Consider the following 23,321-nt stretch of genomic DNA (forward strand, 5'->3'; position numbering starts at 1 on the left):
TTCGTTTAACTGAGACCGTAATACTTGTAATATGGATGGCATTTTTGTGTAGCCAGAGATGGATCTTATCTGATACATATTAAGCAGTAATAATTTGGTAGATAGAAAGACGACACAATAGATCATTTCCGAAATGCTAAAACATTCCTTTACCTTCCACAATATTTACACATATTCATAGTATTTTAATTTATATAAAATAAAATAGCAGGAAAGGATTACTTTAAAGTTAATTGCATGGCGTCCGAATTAGAACAATAATTATTTTTATAGTTTTAACTATGATCTAACATACCTTTATAGTTCCAAGGCGCATCTCTAAACTTTACGAGTCAACAATAAGTTAAAGATAATGTATGAGATTGTTAAGAAGACTACAATCCCAGTCTATGAAATCTGCGTAACCGGAAGAACCAGTTATGTCCCTGTATGTATATCCTGAAGAGGGTATATTAAGTTTACCACCGAGTTTGGAACACCCAGAGCTTGTATAGAAAACTTAAACATTTGAGGAGATATCTTCACGAAATTTGGCACAGATTATTGCCTATTACAACTTTGGCTTGTGAATAGTTACCATACAAACTAAATGATCAAAGGCTTGGAAGGAATCTTTTGTATTTTTGAAGGGTGTCGCCCGAAGTTAACGTTTTCCCTTGTTTTACTTTATTCAACACTTGATTTACTTACCGACAATTGTTGCTGCTGTTGTTTTAGTAATTGCTGTAGCTGTTGCTGTTTAAGTTGGTCCTGTTTTTGTTGTTGTTGTGCGAGACTATTGCGTGCCGGATCGTATTGAGCCGCGATGTGTGCGGCTGCGGTTAATGCCTCTGCCGATGGCTGCTGCGGATGCGATGGCGGCGCTGGTGGGGGCGCATAAACTGGATTTGGCGCGGATTGTGCTTGTGCCGGAGATTTTAATTTTGTGGCAAATAAGCTGTCGTGAATAAAAAAGTAATAAATAAAAACGTTGTAATGAATTGCAAATTTAATACGCTTTCAGAGAAGCCCGCAGAGGAAAATATCCGTGCATGAATGAGGAGGAGGAACAAGTTTAAATATACTTTGACGGGAGAGCTATCATGTATATGATGCTCTTGAGATAGTAAATGTTTTTCGGTATTATTTGGTCTGGGGGTGTATTAGGAGGGATGCTGTGAAGGAGGGCAGGCATTTTAGTAAATTTCGGTTTTGAAACAAATTCAATTGTACGTATTTGCTTTGTTTCGTCAGATTAGTGTATTAGCTTGAGTTTTTTGTTTCGTTTTTACAGTTTTATACACGCCAAATTGGCTGAGCTCTTTTATGATGGCGAATAGAGAATATGTTTGGAGTCTACAATTAGTAAATAGCTTGAGAATTAACTTTAATATTATCTCAGTTGGTTATGATATTGGAATAGGGTTTCAGTTTTGGAAAATCTACAGAAAAAGGTAGTGAGATATTTAGGAAACTGACATTACATAAGAGAGAGGGAAAGAAAGATAATTTCCAAATGAAGGATCTTAGGATTATATGGATCCACTTTTGTAACCTAAAGCAATAATAAATCTAAGGAGATTACATTTAAATAATAATTGCTATCAAATATATAGTAAAATTTTGAAAAAATTGGTTTTAAAATGAATCAAGTGAAATCTGATGAAGGAAGGGTGAAATAATATAAATTCAGAAATTCTAGTTGAAGTGTAGATAATTATCATTCTAAGTAAATTGTAACGAAAAATATTGAGAGTTAAATCATTTTAAATTTGATTGTTTTAATGAGTTGTTTTTTGGGAAGAAATTGTAGACTTATAAAATGTGAATTTCGCTCCCTTTCTTTCCACTTTAATTTGAAGTAAAGCGGTTCACCTTTGTTTCAAATTATTTTCACCATTCAAAAATGGATTAAAACTGTGACTAGTGGCGTGTGGTTTCTGAAGATTATGTGTTTGCTGTTGTTTTTGTTGTGTTTTCAGTTTTTGTTGTACTAGCTGTTGTTGCTGTTGTAATTGCAATTTTTGTTGCTGTACAAGTGATGGCGGTCGATGTTGTTGTGTAGGTGGTTGTTGCTGTGTTACCGGTCGATACCTTTGTTGTTGATGTTGTTGTTGTTGTTGAGGAATGGTTCGCTGTGTGGTACCCAAACCCCAAACAAGTATTTCATTGGCATCCTTGTTGGCATTTGGTTTAAAATAATTAGAATTTTCATCAACTTGTGCGGACCGATTTATATCGCCAATATAACTGCAAAATGAACATGCAATTAAAAAAAAACGAAATAGAAGGATCATGTGATGTGGTGTAGGTGTGTGTAAATAAGATTTTGTGAGGTTTGGTTGTTAAATACTCGATTAAAATAGAAACTTTAAATTTTAAGGATATACATGGGGAATGAAGTGTTCAGATTTTGGGTAAAGTATGGTTCCGGATGATTCTTGGTTTATTTATGCTATTGTGTTTTGAGGACATTTGCAAACATATTATATCTAGATTGCGTAGTTTCCTAAAAACGAATCAAACCCATAAAATATTGACTACCTCTAAACTAGTGGGTTGAATAATTTCTGTTCAACCAATTTATTTGGATTACTGAAGGTAAAACAAGTCAATTGAAAATGCCTGAAAGATAAATATCGTTATCTTGTTATAAATATCGGATCACTAGTTTGTGAATCATATCATTTTAAGTGAAGCAGCTTTTTATTGTAAAAAAATTGATAAAAAAAATTAAATAATGAAATAATTTTAGATTACCGTGAAGTTGTTCGAGATAGCAGGCGCTATAAAAAATTTAACAATTTGGAAGCAAAGGACAAATCGTAGTACAAAAATTGCATCGAAATGTTGCAAGGTCGCTGTAATTAGTGTATCACCCTTGAAAGAAACTACATATGAAGAATAAAAAAACTAATTTTGCTAAAAAAAAATGTTTTATACTATGGTTGGTCGAGCACTGTTCAACTGAACTGTTAGATTTAAAAATGTAAACCTAATAAATATATTTTCGTTAAAAAAATTGCCCTTAAAATTGTTGCATAGATGCACTTTGAGCGTTCAGAGCAGGTAGTTTAATGAAGCTCTATTTAGCCCGTTCTCAGTTTGGTGATATTGGGACGATATTAAACTTCATGACAACTTCATCAACTTTACAAATTCTTAGAATTCCGATAAAAAGGGTCTATACAGCATTTAGTAATACACAATTTACCAATTTATACAAATAAATCGCAATGAAAACGGGTATTATTTCGGGAAATAGTACTCACTCTGAACCCAATCCCGGACCAGAATTTTCCCAATTACCCTCATTATGTTCCAATGAGTAAGGGCCGTAGTTTTCGTGAATTGGCGCGCCGTGCAAATATGTAGAAGGATGCCCTTTTGGAGGATGAGTATAAATAATTTCCGGTATTGAATGGTGTTCGGGTGCATGCCAAGCTGGAACAACCTGGAGGAAGGGCAAATAGACAAACGTAAATAGGCAAATTATATAAGCAAAGTACATTCATATGTAAATTTATATACATACATATTTGAGAACTTAAAAAGCAAAGGTAAGTATTGGATTAAATGTGAATACGAGTGCTTTCGAAAATTGCTTCGGGAAATTAATTAAAAGTTGTTTACTTCAAAAACTTCTTTTTATGCCGAAACACGCTCACGAGGACACATTTTTCTTTTCAACCACAGATTTTTCACTTGCTTAGATACCCTGCCGAGATTCATAGGTATATAATACTGTACTCGTATGTATATGTACATATGTTACCACATTATTGCCTTTAATTGACTATAGCCTCATTCGATTACAAAAATAATTTTTTCAACTATGACTCGTGTGATAAAATATTGCCTTTCGTATGGAATAAAACGAGAACATTGTTGTGTTTCATAGATTATCGGTTTAATAAGCTGAACTCCTACGGGGGTCTCTCATAGCGACAAACACACGTACATACACATGTCGTTTCAAGGGCTGTGCCTGAAGGTTACCAAATTGCCACTCGCAGATAATAATGTAAGTTTTGAATACATTTCCATGCACATACATATGTATGAATGTACAAAATTTTCAAAGTACTTTTGCGTTCAAATTTCGTCGCCTTCTTATTCTCCATTTCCAAAGTTTGATTGGCTGTCAGATACAACTTCGAATAGGGTTTTCAAGGGAAATGAGAAGGTTTGGAGCATTCGTGATTCTGTGCTGCCTAATTTTGGTTTTGTATTGAAATTGATTGCATTTGCATGTATAAGCATGGTTCTTATCTCTTGAGAACAATCTTGTCTATGATTAATGGTGGCTATGCAGAAGAATAAGTATTTCTTCCAATGACTTGGAACTTCTGTGCGACTTTTAAATTGTAGTAATCAAAAGACAAAAGCATAACACATATTTGGGGTATTCACAACGTGTCATAAGGCATTGTAAAATTATAAAATCGTAAATTTTTATACTAGTTTAAAAAATGTGTTGTTGTATTGCATACTAAAATAAGTTTACGCAAATACAATTCTGAACGCTAGGTTTTCGGATCGTTATAACTTATAACTTCGTGAGACTATGTGAAACCCCTAATTATTATGTAATCACAATTCCTCCACCCACGCTTTTATTTTCACCTGGCTGTAAAATGGTTTGGTTACAATTCTGCTTAATTGCTTGCGTCATACTGTTTATAGAGTGGACCATGAGAACAATGTTTAAAGAGTGTATAATATACATATGTACAAGCATAAGTATATACGTACACATATTTGAAATGTTTAGTAATGGAAAAATAGAAAAAAGTTAACTTCGGTTGCAGCGAATGTATAATACCAATCACAAATAGGTGCAGAAGATTCCGTACGAGAAAAGATTCCATTGACGCTTCAGTATGTTACTCAGCTATAAGCTACATATAGTGTTCCAAAATCGGCGGTTTCGACAAAACTCAAAAACTAAGGGACTAGATCGCGTGTATCCAAATAGATGGACATGGCTAAATCAACTCCTCTTTTAATGTTGATTATTAAATACCTACACTTTATAGGATCTTTGATGCTTCCTTTTCGGTGTTGCAAACTTCTTGGCAAAGTTAATATACGCCTACGGTATAGGAACCGAAAATAGGAAAATACCAAATTAGAATTTAGTGTAAATTCATCTAAACAAGTCTTATTTGGTTTTTTATTTTGTACTCGCGCAAAAACTAATGTAGTATGCAATCTGCGGTTCCGTTCGAGCTTAAGTCGTTTTTACTATATGCGTTTTTTAATAATAGGAGTAAGCATAGAAAGCCGGAGTGCGGAACTTTTATCCTAAACTTAACCTCCTCTCAACTCATATCTCTCCCACGGAGCCACCGGATTAAGTATTACTTCATATGAGAGAGAATGACTTTAAGTTGCATCTATAATACGGACTGACTGACGCCTAATATACTGTATATGTCTTAGTTTTTTCATAATTGGAGCTGACGCTTCGCTGACAGCTTTCAATTTACTGGAGGACTGACACATAAGTACTGTCAAATATTCTATCGAAAAACTACCGACAATTTAAGTTTTCAACTTTTCTCTTTAATTTGAAAAAACCAGACCGTTGAACAAAACCGTGATCGGCACTCTATGCACTCTGTACATGTCGGACAGTATGGACTAAGGTTGTGATCGGAACCGATAGATTTTAAAGCATCCATGTCCACTTAGTATTTGGGTGAGGAGGAAGTCTAGGCCTCATGTTATCTATATATCCACGAATGGATGTCCGGGATGAGTATGTGGGTCTACCGTCCTTTGGTTGAGATTTGCCACCGTTGCTGCCACGTTGTGATGTTTTTGGTTCTCTAAGTTTACAGATGGTTCTGATAGCTGGTTCAATCGCGCGAATTCGTCTCCTTGGATGTCAATGGGCAGCATACTAGCTAGAACTTCAGCAGCGTCGCTTGATATCGTTCGGAGTTGCTACTCTTATAGCAGTGAGCCTATGCACAGCGTTTATTTGTTTTGCATATTTTTAAATCAAGTTAAATTACGGAATTCAATAGCAAAAGCAATTAAAGCTGTCCGGTTGGAACGCACGCAGCTCCTATTAACCATCATTCTTGATAGAGCATTATACACATATTTTGTTTGCTTTTTGTCGAAGTATACGTTAGGTATTCTTTAAATTTTAATTTGGAATCCAATATTACTCCCAGATAGTACTTCGGCCGTGAAATAATTCCGCATTTTCGCCGGCTTTTTGGATCGCTAACTCCAAGCGATTTCTTACTATGCTTTCGTACCCTTTCGTATTCTTCAAGTGGCTTGTTTGGTTTTGAAGGTAGAACTAAACGCTTTACCTTTCACGGGTCGGGGATCACTTCTTTTATAATACACGTGTATTACATTTTGATGATCAAGCTGGGTCTTAGAGTCATTGCTTCTTTTAGTGCTCTATTTGGTATACCTGCCTTGGTGTTTTTGATTTTTTTGCGCAATTGTCAATATTTCATCTTACGTGAGTAGTTGGGGTGACTCTGTAGTTTCATTTCGCTTAGCACAGAAAATGGGGTCAGGTATGGGAAATAACGCTTCAACGACTTTTCTCATAAACGATGGATTTTTTGGCTGCGGCGACTTATTTTTCAACTTCACATATGTACATATTTTGTAAATCGTTCACCAGGGAACTGCATGTATGTACGTGCATTTGACATATTAATATAATATGTACAAGAGCTTACCAAAATTTGTGCTACTTAAGAAAGACGAGAAGCTTATTAATATGAAAATTCAATCATGAAATTCTCTAATTTTCCATTTATGTTGGCAAATATTACTGCAGACACACATACGTATGTGTGTATATATGTGTGTACATACATATGTATGTAGGTGTAAATTCCTTGCAGGATGAATTTGAAATTTGTTGGCGCAAGGCTAAATTAATGAATTATACTTGTATGTTATGGTTATAATAAATTTTAATTAATTAAAGCACGTGAATATTAAAATTCTACTCAAAAGTGTCAAATCGAAATTTGCAATTCCCTTCATTAGTGTCTGGTATTATGAGTAAAATAAACAATTAAAATATTCTGTGATGCATACGTGCTTACCGTTGACATGTTACTACGTACAAATGTATCGTTATACTCGTATGTATATGTACAGAACTGTTTCTGACATACCTCATACTAATAGATGCAACACATTTGCACGCATTTCAATTAAAAGCATTTGTTGCCGCTGAATTTCACTGTTATTTGATAGATACAGTTTTTTAGATACACAACGTGTCCCGAAAGGAAATCGACTTTAGCTTAACTTGTTGCAAATTGAGTTTGAGAGCTTATACAAAGTTTCAAGAAAACATTTTTATATCAAGATTTGCATATTCTATTTTTCAGAAGATATTCATAAATGTCTTAAAAATATCGTCGTTATCTCATTCCTTTGCATATAACAAACTCAATCTCTGCGAAAATCGAATTGACCACAAATGACTGAGAACAAATTAAAATATCAATATCAATAAGTAAAAGTAACGGTAGAAGTACTTTTTTCAATAGCCTTTTTTGACAGATCATGCGTGAGTCATGTCAAGCTGTAATGTTATTTTTATTCAGTATTGTTTGGCATTCCATCATGGAAAGACTTACGTTTGGACAACGCTTACAAGTCATTCAACTTTATTACGAAAACTCACGTTCTGTAAAGATAAAAATAACGGTTTGATGTAGTTTGTGGGCCGGTGGAATCGGTCCATATTTCTTCAAAAATGATGCCGATGAGAACGTCAATGTTAATGACGACCGTTATCGCGCCATGATAACCGACTATTTGATGCCTGAAAGCTCGTGATCTTGGCGACATTTGTTTGGCGGCCGGAGTTCCAAAATTTGGTACAAGGTTGCTTACAAAATTCATGCACAGTGAAGAGAATATTGAGCATCAAGAAATAGATGCTGATTTTTCGAACAAAATCAACCTAAGTGATGAGGCACCTTTTTATGCTGATGAGATTGTTAATTGAGAAAATTGCCTCTTTTGGGGTTCTGAGAACCCACATGTGGCTGCGAAAAAGAAATGTATCTAATTGGACCATACTTTTTGAAAATGAGACTGGTGAATCAGTGACTTCCACTCGTGCTTGATATCGCGAAATGACTGTTGTTTCAACAAGACGATGCCACATGTCATACAGCTCGTGAAATACTTCGATTATGATCGGAATTGTCCCCGTAGATTTAACAGCATTATATTTTTTAAGAGGTTATTTAAAATTACAGCTCTTTTGCAAAAAGCCTCCTACCACGCGAGCTTTAAAGGAGAAGATTCAACGTTGCATCAATGAAATTCATTCACACTTATGCAGAATAGTCCTGGAAAATTTCGATAAACGAGTGCGTTTGTTTATGAAAAGCTGTTGAGGCTATTTGATGTTTTATTGCATAAATAACCCAATCCTATATACTTTATGATTAAATAAAAAAATTACAAAGACTAAAGACTGTGTTTTCTATTTAGTTCTAATATTGTGTTAGTTTTGGAACACCCTGTTTTATTATTATCCAAACAAAATTAAGTGAATGTCGTAATGAATGCTAAAGCTTTCCTTGCAGGGATGCTCTCTCGCATGCCCACAAACAATTTTACGCCCACTGCTTTTCAGTTACCATTTTATTTTATTTTTTCATTTTAATTCAATTCGGCGCCTTCTCCCACTTATCACGTCTTCCCATACCCACTTTCTTTGGCTTTATGGCAAACAGTTACTTACCGTGTGATGGTGGTCGATAAGATGATGGTGGTGATGATATTTGGTGGAGTGATATGTCTGTTGATAGTAGGAGCACAGCTTGAAGAGATGTGACAGCGCGGGGAAGAGGAATAGCAAGAATTTGAGCAGCAACTTCTTGGCAGCGCCGACACCTATCACCAACGGCAACAGCCAGAACAATTTGATTTTGATGATTTTTATAATGAGCACAAGCGCCAGAAATGATAGTAATAATTTGCTGCGTAAGAATTTCTCTGGAAATAAGATGATTTGTTGAAGAATAATTAGTCAGATTTCATTGAAATTTCAAGTGCGTTTGAAAGGCAATATTAGGACTTGAAATTCTATAACAATGAGAAAAGTCATTGATGTGAAGTACTTTAGGGTATTTATAGAAAATAAGGGAAATTTGATATTGCAAATTCAAGCAAATATAAAGGTGAGTAATTGAACTAACAGAAATGCACTAACACAATTTTGACAAGCAACTGTTAATTTAAGTTGTATTCAATTGCAAATTTACCTAAGGCAAAAAAAAAAACAAGATAAAATATTTTAGCCTTTGGAAATCATAACCTAGCATTTACTGTGTATGAAAGCCTTATGCTATATAGTATGTATTTCTTCGGAGATTGGTTCATTGTCTTAGACAATACCACACGCCAAATTTTGCGAAAATATTTCGTCAAATGAAAAAGTTTTTCACACAAACACATTATTCCGATCGTTCAGTTTGTATGGCAGCTTCTTAGTATGAAAACGACGGGTGCAAAATTTTAGAACGACGGACGGATAGGCAGATGGGCATAGCTAAATGGACTCACCTCATCACGCTGATCATTTATATATTACATATGGTATATAGTACTTTATAGGATTTCTGGCATTTTCCTTTGGGTGCTAGAAGCATCATGGCAAACTTAATATATGTAGCCTGTTCAGGCTATAAATTTTGTAAAACCTCGGCGATAAATATCTCAATATCTGAATCTTTTCCATGTAATTGGCAACAGTTAATAGAAAAAGCGAACGGGCACCATTACGTGGTATCATGTTTAGATTCTTCTAAAAGGTCTCAAAAATATTAATAGTCTAACCTAAAATTGAAAATATTGAATTCTCACCGACCTTATAGATATTAAACCTTCACAATAGTTTAAATCAATAAAAATGTATATATTAAAATTTTTAACTTTAAGTTTGTAAATGAGTTTTAATGAGCTCGTACACCTCCCTATTTCATTTCGTTATAATATTGTTATTACATTTATCCGTCAAAAGAACTTACGTATCTTCTTCATGATTATTTTGCCAGCCAAACGGGCTTCCACTTCCTGTTTCGGTATCAACTCCAGTTTTGCGATAATTCCATTCCCTTCGAATGAACGTGGAGAAATGCGAAATGTGGCGCCATCGAACATCATCTCCGGCAATTTTATTTCCATGTCGTGTGTCATAGCGAATTTTACGCTTTTGCCATAGAGGGCGTTGGTAACTTCTTCAATGGGCGTTTCAGTTGTCTCACTCTCTGTGTGGGCTAAAAAGACAGAGAACTCATTACAATTTATTGTGAAAACAGTATTGATGTGAAAATTCACAATAAAATATTTTTAAAATGATTCTGCTTGCACCAAAGAAACTTATGTGAGTAATTACATATTTTATAAATGCAAAGCTTAATTTCATTTATAAATTTATTAATAGCAATTAATAGCAATAATTTCTGATATAATCTTCACCAAATGGGTTTCATATAACCCATTGGTTCTATGTAAGATATTCTTGTAGCTTGTTTGTTAAAAAAAGTATTATCCAATTCGAAATACCAGAAAACACTTAGCGATCCTTTCGATATTCCCACATTATATGTTACCTGGTCTACGGAAAGGGGGCTTAGGTGTCAAAAAAAGGAGAACAATTAATGAGATAACGAGAAACTGACGAAACTTTCAACAGCTGTTTCCCAGAAAACTAGTTTTCGCACGTTAGCTCACATATATTGATTTGCTCTACAATAAAGACTACCGCATGATAAACTTGTTCCATGCTTTTCCAGTCAGGCTTACTCATTTACTTTCTCTTTGGTCCGACCCCCCCTCTACAAAAAAGCAAGTAAGTTCGAATGTAACTGAAAATTTTATACCCTTGCAACTTGAAAGGACCAAAGTCGGGGAAACTCCATTAAGTGCTGGCAAAACTTTATAATAAAAAAAATGTTGCGAAAGAACTAAATATTCATTATTCGAAGGAATCGTAAATAAAGAATAATCAGTTTTAGTATCTTATTGACTTATATTGAAGGCCATATACATAGACTCAGATTTACTGTTATACAAGTATTTTAGACCTAAAATTATATTGAGAGCATCTTCACCTATGGTATGTGTATGTGATGTCAACTTGTCGGAAGAGGATGCAGAGGATTGCAAATCATTACTTTAGGGATATGAGCTTTAGAGGTACATTCCTTTTTAAGTAGTTTTTATTATTGCATTAAATAAAGTATTGAGCCGATTCAGCCCATTTTTGTCATTCAGACATACTACTTATTATCAGGAAAACTTGCCTAAAATTGTTCAAGTAGTTTCGAAGATTTGTGATTTCGCCTAAATTTGAGCGATGCCACGCCCATTCTCCAATTTAAAATTTCGTGTGTATGTCGGATTTACTTCTTGATTTATTACACTATTTTCAGACTATTTTGGGAACAGCCAAAATTATTGCCTTGTGCAAATTGGGTTGATATAGCTTGAATTGTTTGAAAGAAATAATACATAAATTAAATCTATTAAGGGGCGAGACCATGCCCAATTTTTATAAAGGTTCAAACTAGAGGCGCCCCTTTTTGTTGCGAATCCTTGTACCAAATAAGAGTCTTAATTTTCGGCCTAGTTGATGTTTGTGGGCGTGGCAGTGGTCCTAGTACGCTCGTCTACGAACTAGTGGCAGAGGTGAAGAGGCATTTAAAATTTTAATACATTTTTACCTTACCTCAAGTAGTTATGGCAACATGAAATTAATTATTTTCTTAAAGACCATTTAAATATCTAGGCGAGATGAGCTACGAAATTGCTTGTATTTAGTTTTGTTTGTACTCATTTATCTCTGAAGACTTCCTTCATTCGCACTGTAGTGAATATTTTGCATTACTCTTCTCCTTTTTTTACGTACACTTCCATTATAGTTTTCATTTTCTCTCTTAGCTGAAAGCATTAACATGGCAGAAAACCTTTCCCTTTAATGCTTCCTACATTTTGAGTATTTGCTGTTTGTATTTATTTCGGGCAGCAGTAAATAAGTTGGCCAACTAAACACTACGGTGGATTGGCAATTACAGTGAAATTCCATATTGTGGGCAGTCCTTATAACCGGACAGCTGCCAAAACTGGAAAAATTGTATAAGCACAACGTTTTCAATAATATTTTCATACAAATCACGAGTACGTTCCAATGACCGGACACAGACACTATTCCTTTCAAATTATCTCTGGTAACCTGACAAGATCATAAAATATTTAAAGGAAATTGTTTAAAATTTGTAATTGCTATTAATTTGTGGATCATAGCAAGCAAATTGACTTGTGCAGGCGTCTCTAGTCAGAAGAGCGGTCACCAGGTATATTGTAGTTCTGAGTCTGGGAAATATGTTGTTGTAATTTTTATTAATATTGTTGCCACAGGTCTAAAATGTTTGGTCATCTTTATTGAAAAGAGTTGAGATATTTTTCATTTTGTAAATCATTTCGTATTCAACTTGCTAGTATACGCTCATGAAAATAATATACATTCATATTTTTATATGTACATATGTAAATACATATACTTATATACATATATATGTATATGTTTCCTAATCCCAATAATCTTTTCTAAACAATTTTGTAAAATGTGAAGCATTTAATAAATTACAGCTTTTGTCCTTATTGCGACTCTAAGGATACACAACAGAAGTTTTTGCCATTATCCCCATGTTCACAGCTCCCATAGTGTGACGGTGGGTGTCCGTTTATGAGAAGTTACACTGTAATCCGTTGTCAAATTCGGCTTGGACTCGGACTGAACTTTGAAATTCGATTTTGTTTCCGGGCGCTACAACCACAATCGAGTCAATTTGCTTTGGAGCTAAAGTTCCAAATTAATGTTCTTGTTGTTGTTGTTCGGCATTTGCACTAGAACATGTAATTTACGGCAGTAAATAAAGGCAGGCTAGAGCGCGCTTGTATATATGTACATATTAATATATGTGTGTGTCAGCACAAATTGGCGATTGTAAGCCTCATGGAAGGCGAAAAGTAAAAGCTTGCCTTCAGTTGCCTGAAAGGCGTCTGTGCACATTCACGCAGACTTTGACTAAAATAACTGAGATTAAAGTAAAAGTAAATCATTTAATTTCATAAAAGTTTGGCTCGTTGAGAATGTATTAGAGAAAATTTACAAATTTTCGGGGAAATGAATGTTAGTCAGTGGATATACATGTGCTCTTTAGGACTGTGGGGAATCAATTAACCTATCAGTCGAAGAGGCTCAGTTCAGTTAGGTCAGCAAAACAAAAATACAATGACAAATATTCACACATAAATTGTTTATTTTTGCAATTCATTACCCATATCTTTACCCGTTAGAGCTGAAAGAACGACTTAAAAATTTTCATTTTACAAGGAAGGCTTTAACTTGTGATTGTTGAAACAAAATAAAAACGCATTTTTAAGGTAAAAGAAATTGGCTGTGAAAGTTTGCAGAGTTTCCCGGAAAAATAGCGATAAATTGTTTATAAGAAAAAGTCCCAATGAAATTTTACTAGATTTGTCTTCGATTCACCGTTTTTCTGTTCGCTTCTGCTCTCTTGTCAAAAAGTTACGTGTAAAAGTAACAAAAAGTTATCGAGTTGAACTCGAGGAAGTATGCAAGGAAGTATGCGAATGCCTCATTAAAATGGTATAGCCGCTGTCTTCACTGCTATCGAGTTTGTTTTGCATATTTTAGGTCAGTTTTACTGTTGTGAATGGTTTAAATGACAAATAAAAATAGAATTTCTTTTTTGTTTTTGTATTTTTAAAACTTGTAACTTAAAATCAATTTGTTATTTTTAAGAAAACTGTAAGAAAGAATCATAACACTATTGCACATGCGTCAGAAGACATGTTAGCGCAGGATTGCATCACAAGAGCTGCCCGTTCGTTTGTGCATCTAGTATAGTTTGCACGACTCGAAATTTCTTTCTACACAATACTATCAATTGAATAATACAAGGTGCGTTCCAACGTAAACAGGATTTAAAAAAGCAGAACAAATGTTTTTTTTTCGGCTAAATCAATTTATTTTATTCAAAATAGTCTCCTTTCTGCTTCAATATAGCTTTTTGCACGGTCCAAAAGCATGTCGAACGAGTGTTTTAGCTCGTTGGCCGGCATGGCCGCCAGTATTCCGGTACAAGTCTTTTGGCCTCTGGCCTATACGTCTGCATAACACTTTTCTTTCAAGGGCAAATGCATTTTTCCGAAAAGGAAGAAGTCGCACGGTGCCATATCAGGTGAATACGGGGAGTGGTTAATGGTTAAAATGCGATTTTTGGTCAAATAATCGTCCTTCGAATGTTGGATTCTGAGCAATTTTTGGTCGTCAGTCAATTTGTGCGGAACAAACCGTGCACACACCTTTCGTAAGCCCAAATGTTCGTTCAAAATGCGATAAATCGATGTTTGCGAGATGTTCATATCCATTTCCATGAATTTCAATGAAGATTTCGGCTGATTTTTGATGAATTCGCGCACAGTTTCGATAGAATTTCGTGCACTCTGCTACGGGATAGGCAATCATCGTCATAGGCTTGTTTCATCAATTGAAACGTTTCGGTAAAAGTTTTACCAATTTTAAAACAAAATTTAATGTTGGCTCTTTGTTCGAAGCTCAATTTCGCACCGATAACACAAACATACTGACACTTAAAACGCAATAACTTCACTTCCAATCAATGAAATGTCATGAAACTCTCACTGAAAATCGATAAAGATAGCAGATTCTAACGCACTAGTCCACATATAGATGGCGCCACCAGGGGGCGCTAGATTCAAAAAGTCCTGTTTACTTTGGAAAGCACCTTGCATCTATAGGAAATAAAGTATCTATACAAACAAACATCTACGATTTTTGAAAATCATAAATTGACATCCATTCAATATATGGTTTTTTAATTACACAAAATTTATGACTTTTTTGGACTGACAAATTTATATATTTACTTAAGTTTAAATACGAGTATAGTTGCCAAAAGTGCATTTGACAAATTCATAATACATAAATTATGTATACTTATACGAATTAATTTCTTTTTGAAAGGAATTTACTTGTATGTAGTTGTCTATAATATTGGCAAATATGTTCATTTGATCATATTCTTAATTTGTGTCTTATAAAAATATATTTATTCTTTTTATTATAAAGAAGTGCGAATATAAAGATAGTTATAATAGAAATATTTTATTATTCTTTATTTTTTGGCTAAGCTTGGAGTATAAATATAACTAAGTTGTAATTTGTAATTAAAGTAGAAAAAATTTTAAGGGGGTATTCTCATATAATCACTTCGAAAAATCGATTTTTTTTATACTTTGACAGTAAAACCTATTGAAAACATGCTGTGAAAAATTCAGACCGAAATTCATAGTATTTGATAAGTTACAGCTCATAGTCGCCTACGTGTCGTAAGCGACTTTCAACCAGGCGCCATGACAAGTCTGCAGCTCTTGAAACTTTAAACGCATTTTTCTCGAATCATCATTTTCTGAAACTGTCATGGTTCTAAAAAAAAGTATTCAACCGATTGCCTTAAAATTTACATATGTTCTTCTCCTCATTTATAGTTATCGTCCCTACCAGAATTGTTTATTTCCGAAAACATTTTCATATAACGATTTTTAACGAAAAAAACAAGATTTTTGTGACTTTTTTGACGATAGCCGCATAACTACTGAATAGTAATCCATTAGATTTTTTTATTTCAGACAACATGAACAGCCGCTATCACCATGACCAGTGAACTCCTTTGTTTTTGTTGGGGACTACTTTGATTAAAAAAAAAAATATTAAAAATGTAAAAAAACGAAATAAACATTTTTTTTGTACATTTCAAAATACAAATAAAAATATATTAAAAAATTAAAATGATTGAATTTTGTTGTCGCATAAAAAAAATTTTCCTAAAAAGTGGTAAAATGTATGCGTTCACATGAGAGTACCCCCTTAATGTAATATTTTGTAGATTTCCTCTACTTCCTTTGTAGCAGTGCATTAATAAAAAGCATTTGTTAAGAAGCGTTACCACCTGCTATGGAAGACATGTATTAGGTCTGCTTCACATATTACCTAATCTACTCAAATAATTTAATACACACTGATGCCTGAAACTGGCAACAAATTCACTTTCATTTTCATCTCATACTTGTGATTATTGTACTTCATTTCTAATGATAATTTATGCTAATTCTTTTACAATACTTGCTTTGGTCGATTTCTTACACAAATGATTTCATTTTCATTCACATATGTAAATATGCATGAATATACCCTGCAGGAAAATTCACAAGTGTGAATGAACTTTTCTGTAAGTTTACTTTGAAAAGCTGTCAGAATTACATTTCATTAAGTAAATTTTTACCTTTCTATATTAGTATATATGTATTTATATACTTGTATACTCAGGGGTAAAATATTTCACTATTTGGAAAAATGGTTTGGAAAAATGGTAGACTGTCAGCACGAACAAATTACCAAACGACCGACCAAAGGTAGTCGTTTCGGTTTCTTGAATTTTTCACGATAATTCCGTTTTTTTTCTACTGGGTTTTTATGCAGGTATGTGTGAGTGACTGGTAGACTGGAAGTGGTCAGCGCACAGTTTACGTGCTGATCGCTGCTGATCTTCTTTACTTCTTTCTTATGTGTGTTAACGCAATACTCTTTGTTCGTGTTAAAGATTTTATTTAACACATTTCTTTTATCAGCTTCTTCATCGTCTGCTTTGATCATTGATGTTAACTCTTACTTGTTGTTGTTGCTGGCTTCTTAACAAAAATTCACTTTTGCTGGAAAAACTTTCACTAATCAGCGTATGCACGTAGGTACATATTTAAGCATGTTTATATGTGGTTATGAATGTACGAGTATGTATGAATTTGTCAGCCGATAGCTGTTAATAAGTGCATGTGTGTGTGCATGTCTGGATGTTAAACGCGTTTGGTCAGCACGAAACCGAATTTATGTGAAAATTCCAAGCGAGTGTTTGTGGTTGTTGTTATTGGCGTAAAAGTTAACTCTTTCGCTCCACATGCGCATGCTTAGCCAATCTCGGATTTCGTTGCGCTTCTAAATGTAATCTGTGAGAAAAAATTGCATTCATTACATTCGATGTGGTTCACGTGAAGTCCAGTGGCTGTTGAGTCATTCTTTTCGCATTTTTTTTTCGTTGTGTATTTGTTTATGTTTATCTTTTTTTTGCACTTCGAAACTTTCATCAAATAGTCGCACACGCAGTAATGTGTTTGCCAGCAAACTGAGTTAATTTAAGTGCTTTAAGGCAGCTGAGCGAGGGGGCTCGAACATGGTAGCATGCCTCATCTGATCTTAATATTACATAATAGTTGTCATTGATGTAACAGTGAAGTTAATTGTCAAAGATAATTTTCGCAATTAAGTTTCTACAGTTTAATTGTCTGCTACTTGAAGTAAAGTAGCCTATTTTTTATGTAAATGAAAAATAATTGTGCGACAATAACATGCACACGGCAACAGTACTCTCTACTTGGCTATAAAAATGTTAAACAATTTAATTTGCATTATATAATAATTAATGCCACTGGTAATGTGTGCTTACTAAACCCATTTGCTGTTACATAAAATGTGCTTGTGGAAATGCGTATATTTATGTAAATAATTTACTTGCGTCTCTATGTAATAAGGAAGAAACTCAAAGGCTAGGCTTTCTCGATACTTAATATGACGCTAACATTAATCTGATGTCTGTATCGAGCAGTGTGAAAAGGGTTGAAATTGAATTTCTAACAAGCTTATTTCTCACATAAAATAATTTTACATTACATCTGATTTTCCATTTTACCGCATATAATAGAGAGCCAATGATGTTTTTGAAAAGAAAACTTTGCACAACTAGTCCTTTTAAGGATGGAATACCTTAGGGTTAAAAATTGTCCAAATTATATGAATATACCGTCTATGTGCACCCCAGCGCTCTTGGCTGACTAATTATCGAAAGTATCGGTTGATCTATGAGATATATTACGGAAATACGAAGAAAATATTAATCTGATAATAGAAAAAATTAGTAAAATCGGGACAATATTTTCCCTAGCATCCATCTACTAATATAAATATTTTTGATCTTCCGGTTGACTTCATACTGCCAAAATTGTCTAACTTGTGAGTGATTTCAGTGATGACAAATCGGTATGTATGTTCTTATGATAACAGTATATATTTATATTCGAGGTTAAAATAAATACAATTGGGTGAAAACTTGGTCTAGTCCTCATTTAACTCAATCTTAATCTTTATAGATTTTCAAATATTCGGTTGATTTATTCCATATATACTCAGAGAGCATTTTGTTATGTTAATAATATGTAGTAATACCAAAAATAGATACAATCGAGTTAACACCGTACCTATCCCCCATATACATAACAAAAGATTTTTTAACTTCTGGTTAGCTTTATATCGTATATATAGGTCAATTTGTAAGTTAGTATAATTAACTGATTGATCTACATATTACCCAAATGTAGAATATTTCGGTCAGGATCTGAGTTATATATTTATAAAATTATTTGAAACTATTTTATCGAGCAACGACAAAGATATGTCACATATAATAATTTCCAACTTTCAAGCTGACTTTACACCGTTTAGGTTGGTCAAATGTGTTTATGATATTACAATGAAATTAAGTGGACAAGTTTTCTTAAAAATTATATGATCTAGCGCTGAATATGACTGAAATTGGTCCAACCCTTGTTTCAAACCTTATATCTCTAATATAATGAATTCTGACGTTTTCCACATCATCTCAATACATTAAATATAGCCTCTACGTTTGAATTTACTTATATCACGGATGGTATATCTTATTCCAGAATGATTTAATATAAGAACTAAAATATAGTAATAAACCTAGATCCACTTAGTATGGCCTTCAGTATAATATAATAAAATAGCACATTTCATTGCAATGCTTTCACGAATTCGTCTAGCAATGAATGTTAAACAAAGTTGTGCTAAAACCTGAAGGTTTTTCCCGGCTAAGAAAAAAGATCCTAAGAAAATGCGAAATTATAAAATGTTCGGTTATACCCAAACTTTAATTTTTTTTGGTTTGGAAATTTAATTTAATCTATTTGAATTAAAATTTTGCATATGTTGAAGGTAGGCGCGGTTGTGTCTAAAATATATGATTTCACCTGCAATTTTGGGCGACATTGTCCAATTTTGAGATCTGCTCCTGGGAAGCCTTTCCGGACAGTATAGGAGGTGAAATTTAATGTTTCTTATTTGTTTGTTTAGTGAGTTATCATATACAGTCAATCCTGGGTAAGTGAGAACTGGATAAGTGAGAAAGCTCTATAAGAGAGAGTCGTTTTTCCCTCATGGACCTCCATAAGTGAGACTGTTACTTATCTATACCTCTATAAGCGACAGTCGAGCTTTATTTATTATGTATATTATTTAGGAGGAACCATAGCTACAATAAAAATACGTACATACATAAAAGATACACATATACATTAACAAAGGACAAAACAAATTACAAATTTAACGTCTGATATTTTATGACTCATTCTTAACTTTCGTGGAACTTCCTTCCATTGTTTTTGTATTGTTTTATTGTCAATATTGTGCATATCGCATTGTGTTATCGCACTCGCGTTAGTGAGAAACCTCAATAAGCGAGAATGAGATTGTGCTCCCTTAAACTCTCGCTTATCCAGGTTTGACTGTAGTTAGTAACTATTATGTGGGAAATCCGTTTTTAACCATTTTCACATAGTCTGAAGAGGTACCGAAAGGATTTGTCTTCAGCAAGTTTTATTGAAATATATTGTGTCAAAAAAGTACCCGGAAATTATAAATAAAACGTAAAATATTTAATTATTAATCAATTTTTATTTTGTCGCCTCCAAAGTAATCCCCACCATATGTAATACACTTATGCCAACGATGTTTCCAGTTCTCGAAAAATTTTTCATTTTTGCATATGAAACTCATAAAGACATGCTTCATCGGTTAGAATGTTCTCCATTAAATTCAGCTTTATCGAGAGAAGTCGAGCAAAAACGCATTTCATACCAAAAATGTCCACTAAAATCATTCGAACGGACTCGCCAGAGACGTTGAGTTCTCTTTACATCTCTTTAGCATTTGCCTGACGATTTTCAAGTACCATAACATTCACTTTTTTAATATTTTCATCAGTTGAAGAAGTCGAAAGTCGTCCAAAACAGACAGCCTTTGAAGGGTTTGGACCACCCTTAGGCTTGTGTTTTTGATAAAAATGAATGAATATTTTTTTCCACTGTAAAAATCGCAACGTACTACTAAGAGCTGCAGCAAGCAACTGGTTGATAGATCGCGGCATAGTTGTTTACGACAGTCCTACCAACTTAGCAAAATACATTATTTTGAAACATCAATTGCCCGGGGAATATAATCACAATTTCCGGGAGTTCTTTTCACAAAAAAAATACAAATACAAATACCTCTCTCTACTGAGATTCACTGTACTAAATAACAATTTTGTATCTTCGGCTTTCTTTTCGACTTTATTAAGATATTTAATAGTTTACAGTTAACGGGACTCATCCAGTCAGTCTAGTCTAAGTTCATATCTATCTCGATTAGTTTTGGTGTTACAAACAACCGTTATGAAACACAACTATTATACTCTGCACTTTTAGTGGTTTGTGAGGTAAAAGGCGGTCAAACCCACGAGTTGTCTTATTTTAGAGCTTAATATTGCACTTTACAGATATTTGCTTAATTGTCATTATATGGGCGGGACAATAGTCCGATTACGTCAATACAAATATTACCTTCCTGTTATACCATGGAGCACGTTACAAAGTTTCATCACAACATTTTATTTTTTACTCAAGTTATCGCTTGCACAGACAAACGTAAGTCCTGTTACCCAGGGGAGTATCAGAGTTGCGAATTTGTTAATTCAAATAGTTTTGGATTAAATATTAAATTCTTGTTTTTAATCTCGATGTTGGGGTTAAAAATTTTGATTGAAAATTTTATAACAAGGAGACCGAAAAGGCTTCTGCCCCTTTACGATATGTAATGCCAAGATCAAAATATTTCACAAATCCCACTTTTTTACTGATTACATACATATATTATAAAAGGATTATTCCGTGGTGGTTCCGTGGTTTTTATTTTATGTGAAATTCGGTAACGGTGAATTGAGACTATTAATATATACCATATAGTATGAATAATTGTTGACCGACTCTGTGTGTTTGTAATATCTTTCCAGATTGTTTCGTTTATTTGACTTTCTTTTTCTCTATAGTGAGGAATGCGAGAAAACATCTAGGGTAAATGTTTAGTTACTACCCTACTGGCACGTTGTCCACAAATTGCCAGGAAGGTGGTCAGAATGTATAAAAGGCAATGGTCAATGCTTTGAATAATTTTTATTTTACTTTTCCATTCAAAATTTGTATTTAATTTTCACAAAAAAAAAAAAAAATCATTTCATACCGGTATAACTGAAAAATTACTTCGAACGGACCGTGGCACTTCCGAAATGAAATTGAGTATTCGAAAATATCCAAGTATTCGTCTATTGTAATATCGAAAATTGCTTTTATTTGCTTGTAAGTATTGCTTCTAAAATAACAATTAAGGAAAACGCACACACGTATATACTATATGTACAAGATATTAGCAATAGGCAAATATAAATAAAAACACATATACATATGTATTAAAATCTATTATTTTTAGTTTTTTCCTACCTTTTGTGGCTCGGCCTTCTTCATGGGGTATCTCGTTGGAGAGTAACTGTTCTTCCTCGGATAGCAGCATCTTAATTGAGTTCTGTTCTTCTGAAGATCCATCCATGCCAGCCTTCGCGGCGGCCGCTTCCGTTGGCTCATGTTGCATATCCGCGTAGTCCACTTGATTGCGGTAGAATTTCAAGCGCTGCGTTACATTTACATCGTGTGCGTCGAGCGCACCGTTTAAGTACGTGAAAACGTTCTTCTGGAAACAACTGACGGTGGGTTGCTGGTAGCAATCGCGTATAATGTCATCCCACAATTCATTGCCAGTGGAGAAACGTTTCGCGAAACGCATAAAAATCGAGTCGCTGCTATTTTTGCGGCCAGCATTTCCACTACCATCACTGTCACCATTGATTTGGCTTTGATTGCGCCAACTATAGCCGTGGCTGGTTGTTGCATCGAGCTCTTGCCAATTGCTTGTGTTAATTGCTAATGACGGGCTACTAAGCTCGTTGCTGGGGAGTACGGTTTGATTGTCTCTCGTAGTCGAGTGCATTGGTGTCGTACTTTCGTACATGTCCATGCCTTCAGTTGTCGTCACACTTGCAACGGATAGCAGGATGACAAGTAGCAGCGCAAATGGATGGAGTTTGTCGGACAAGTGGCAGCCTTGCAGCATAAACATCGCTCGCATACGCAATGAGTTTCTCGGTGTGACTGATGCTGCAGAAGATGGTCTTTGAAAAAATGATTTATTTGCTGGCGTTGCCCTACTGTGCTGATTTTGCACGCAGTGTCTGTGGTTGATCACGGCCGCAGCTGCTGTGTGACTATGTTTGCTGTTGGTCATGCTGATGTCGACTTGTGGGTTTTCCATCCAATTTGGCAATATGATTGATCTGTGGTATGTGTCGTTGTTTTTTGTTTCTGTAGTTTCTATTTTCAAATCGGTGGTTCTCACCATCGCGTTTGCTAACAAAACTTCTTGGTGGTGATAGTCTCGCAGTTTTCTCTGCAGTTGTTGTTGTGGATGCGTCCACTTCTGTAGTTGGTTGTGGCTTTGTTGCATTTGTTGTTATTGTTTATTTAATGTTTTCACGTGTTTTGTTTCTTAGAACTTCTTCTTTTGCAATATTTATTGCTGGTTACAATTCAACGCTTAACAACTTTCTACTTCTTGCGATTTTTCCATTGATGAAGTCACTTTTTCTCAATTATCCGGCTGCACTAGTCAATGAAGATGCATATTTAATTACGTTAGTACTATTTCTTATTCGGATACACACATCCTCGAGTATATTTGGGATTATTATTGGGGAAGGAGAAGTTTAAAGAATTTCAAAAGAATCTTGAGAGGATTTATCGGATTTGAGTCCTATGTGTGAAGCGAGTTTTGAGCCGTGGGCTTTAATTAGAGCACAAAGATATGCCTCTTAATTTGCAGTTCTTTGCCTTGAGAATTATTTAAATGTGAAAATTCGTTTAGACAAATTTGATAAGCAAGGTTCTCACAAATCAGAAATCGGCTAGATACAACAAGAAAATCTATAGCGGTCAGTATTCACTGA

At 34.3% G+C, this 23,321-nt stretch overlaps 1 protein-coding gene across 1 annotated transcript in view; it reads right to left on the minus strand.

Moving 5' to 3' along the window:
* Positions 1 to 22,962, minus strand: part of LOC126756284 (uncharacterized) — a 35,855-nt gene extending 12,893 nt beyond the window's left edge. The window contains exons 1-6 of the mRNA XM_050469240.1: positions 21,766 to 22,962; positions 10,023 to 10,271; positions 8,735 to 8,988; positions 3,252 to 3,433; positions 1,855 to 2,229; positions 691 to 937 (exon numbers count right to left, since the gene is read on the minus strand). Coding sequence (XP_050325197.1) covers positions 691 to 937; positions 1,855 to 2,229; positions 3,252 to 3,433; positions 8,735 to 8,988; positions 10,023 to 10,271; positions 21,766 to 22,822 — 2,364 coding nt within the window. The 5' untranslated portion in view covers positions 22,823 to 22,962. The remainder of the gene's footprint in view (positions 1 to 690; positions 938 to 1,854; positions 2,230 to 3,251; positions 3,434 to 8,734; positions 8,989 to 10,022; positions 10,272 to 21,765) is intronic.
* Positions 22,963 to 23,321: the final 359 nt, after the last annotated feature.

The sequence above is a fragment of the Bactrocera neohumeralis genome, chromosome 2 (genome assembly GCF_024586455.1).
Source record: "Bactrocera neohumeralis isolate Rockhampton chromosome 2, APGP_CSIRO_Bneo_wtdbg2-racon-allhic-juicebox.fasta_v2, whole genome shotgun sequence".
NCBI classification, from domain to species: Eukaryota; Metazoa; Arthropoda; class Insecta; order Diptera; family Tephritidae; genus Bactrocera; species Bactrocera neohumeralis.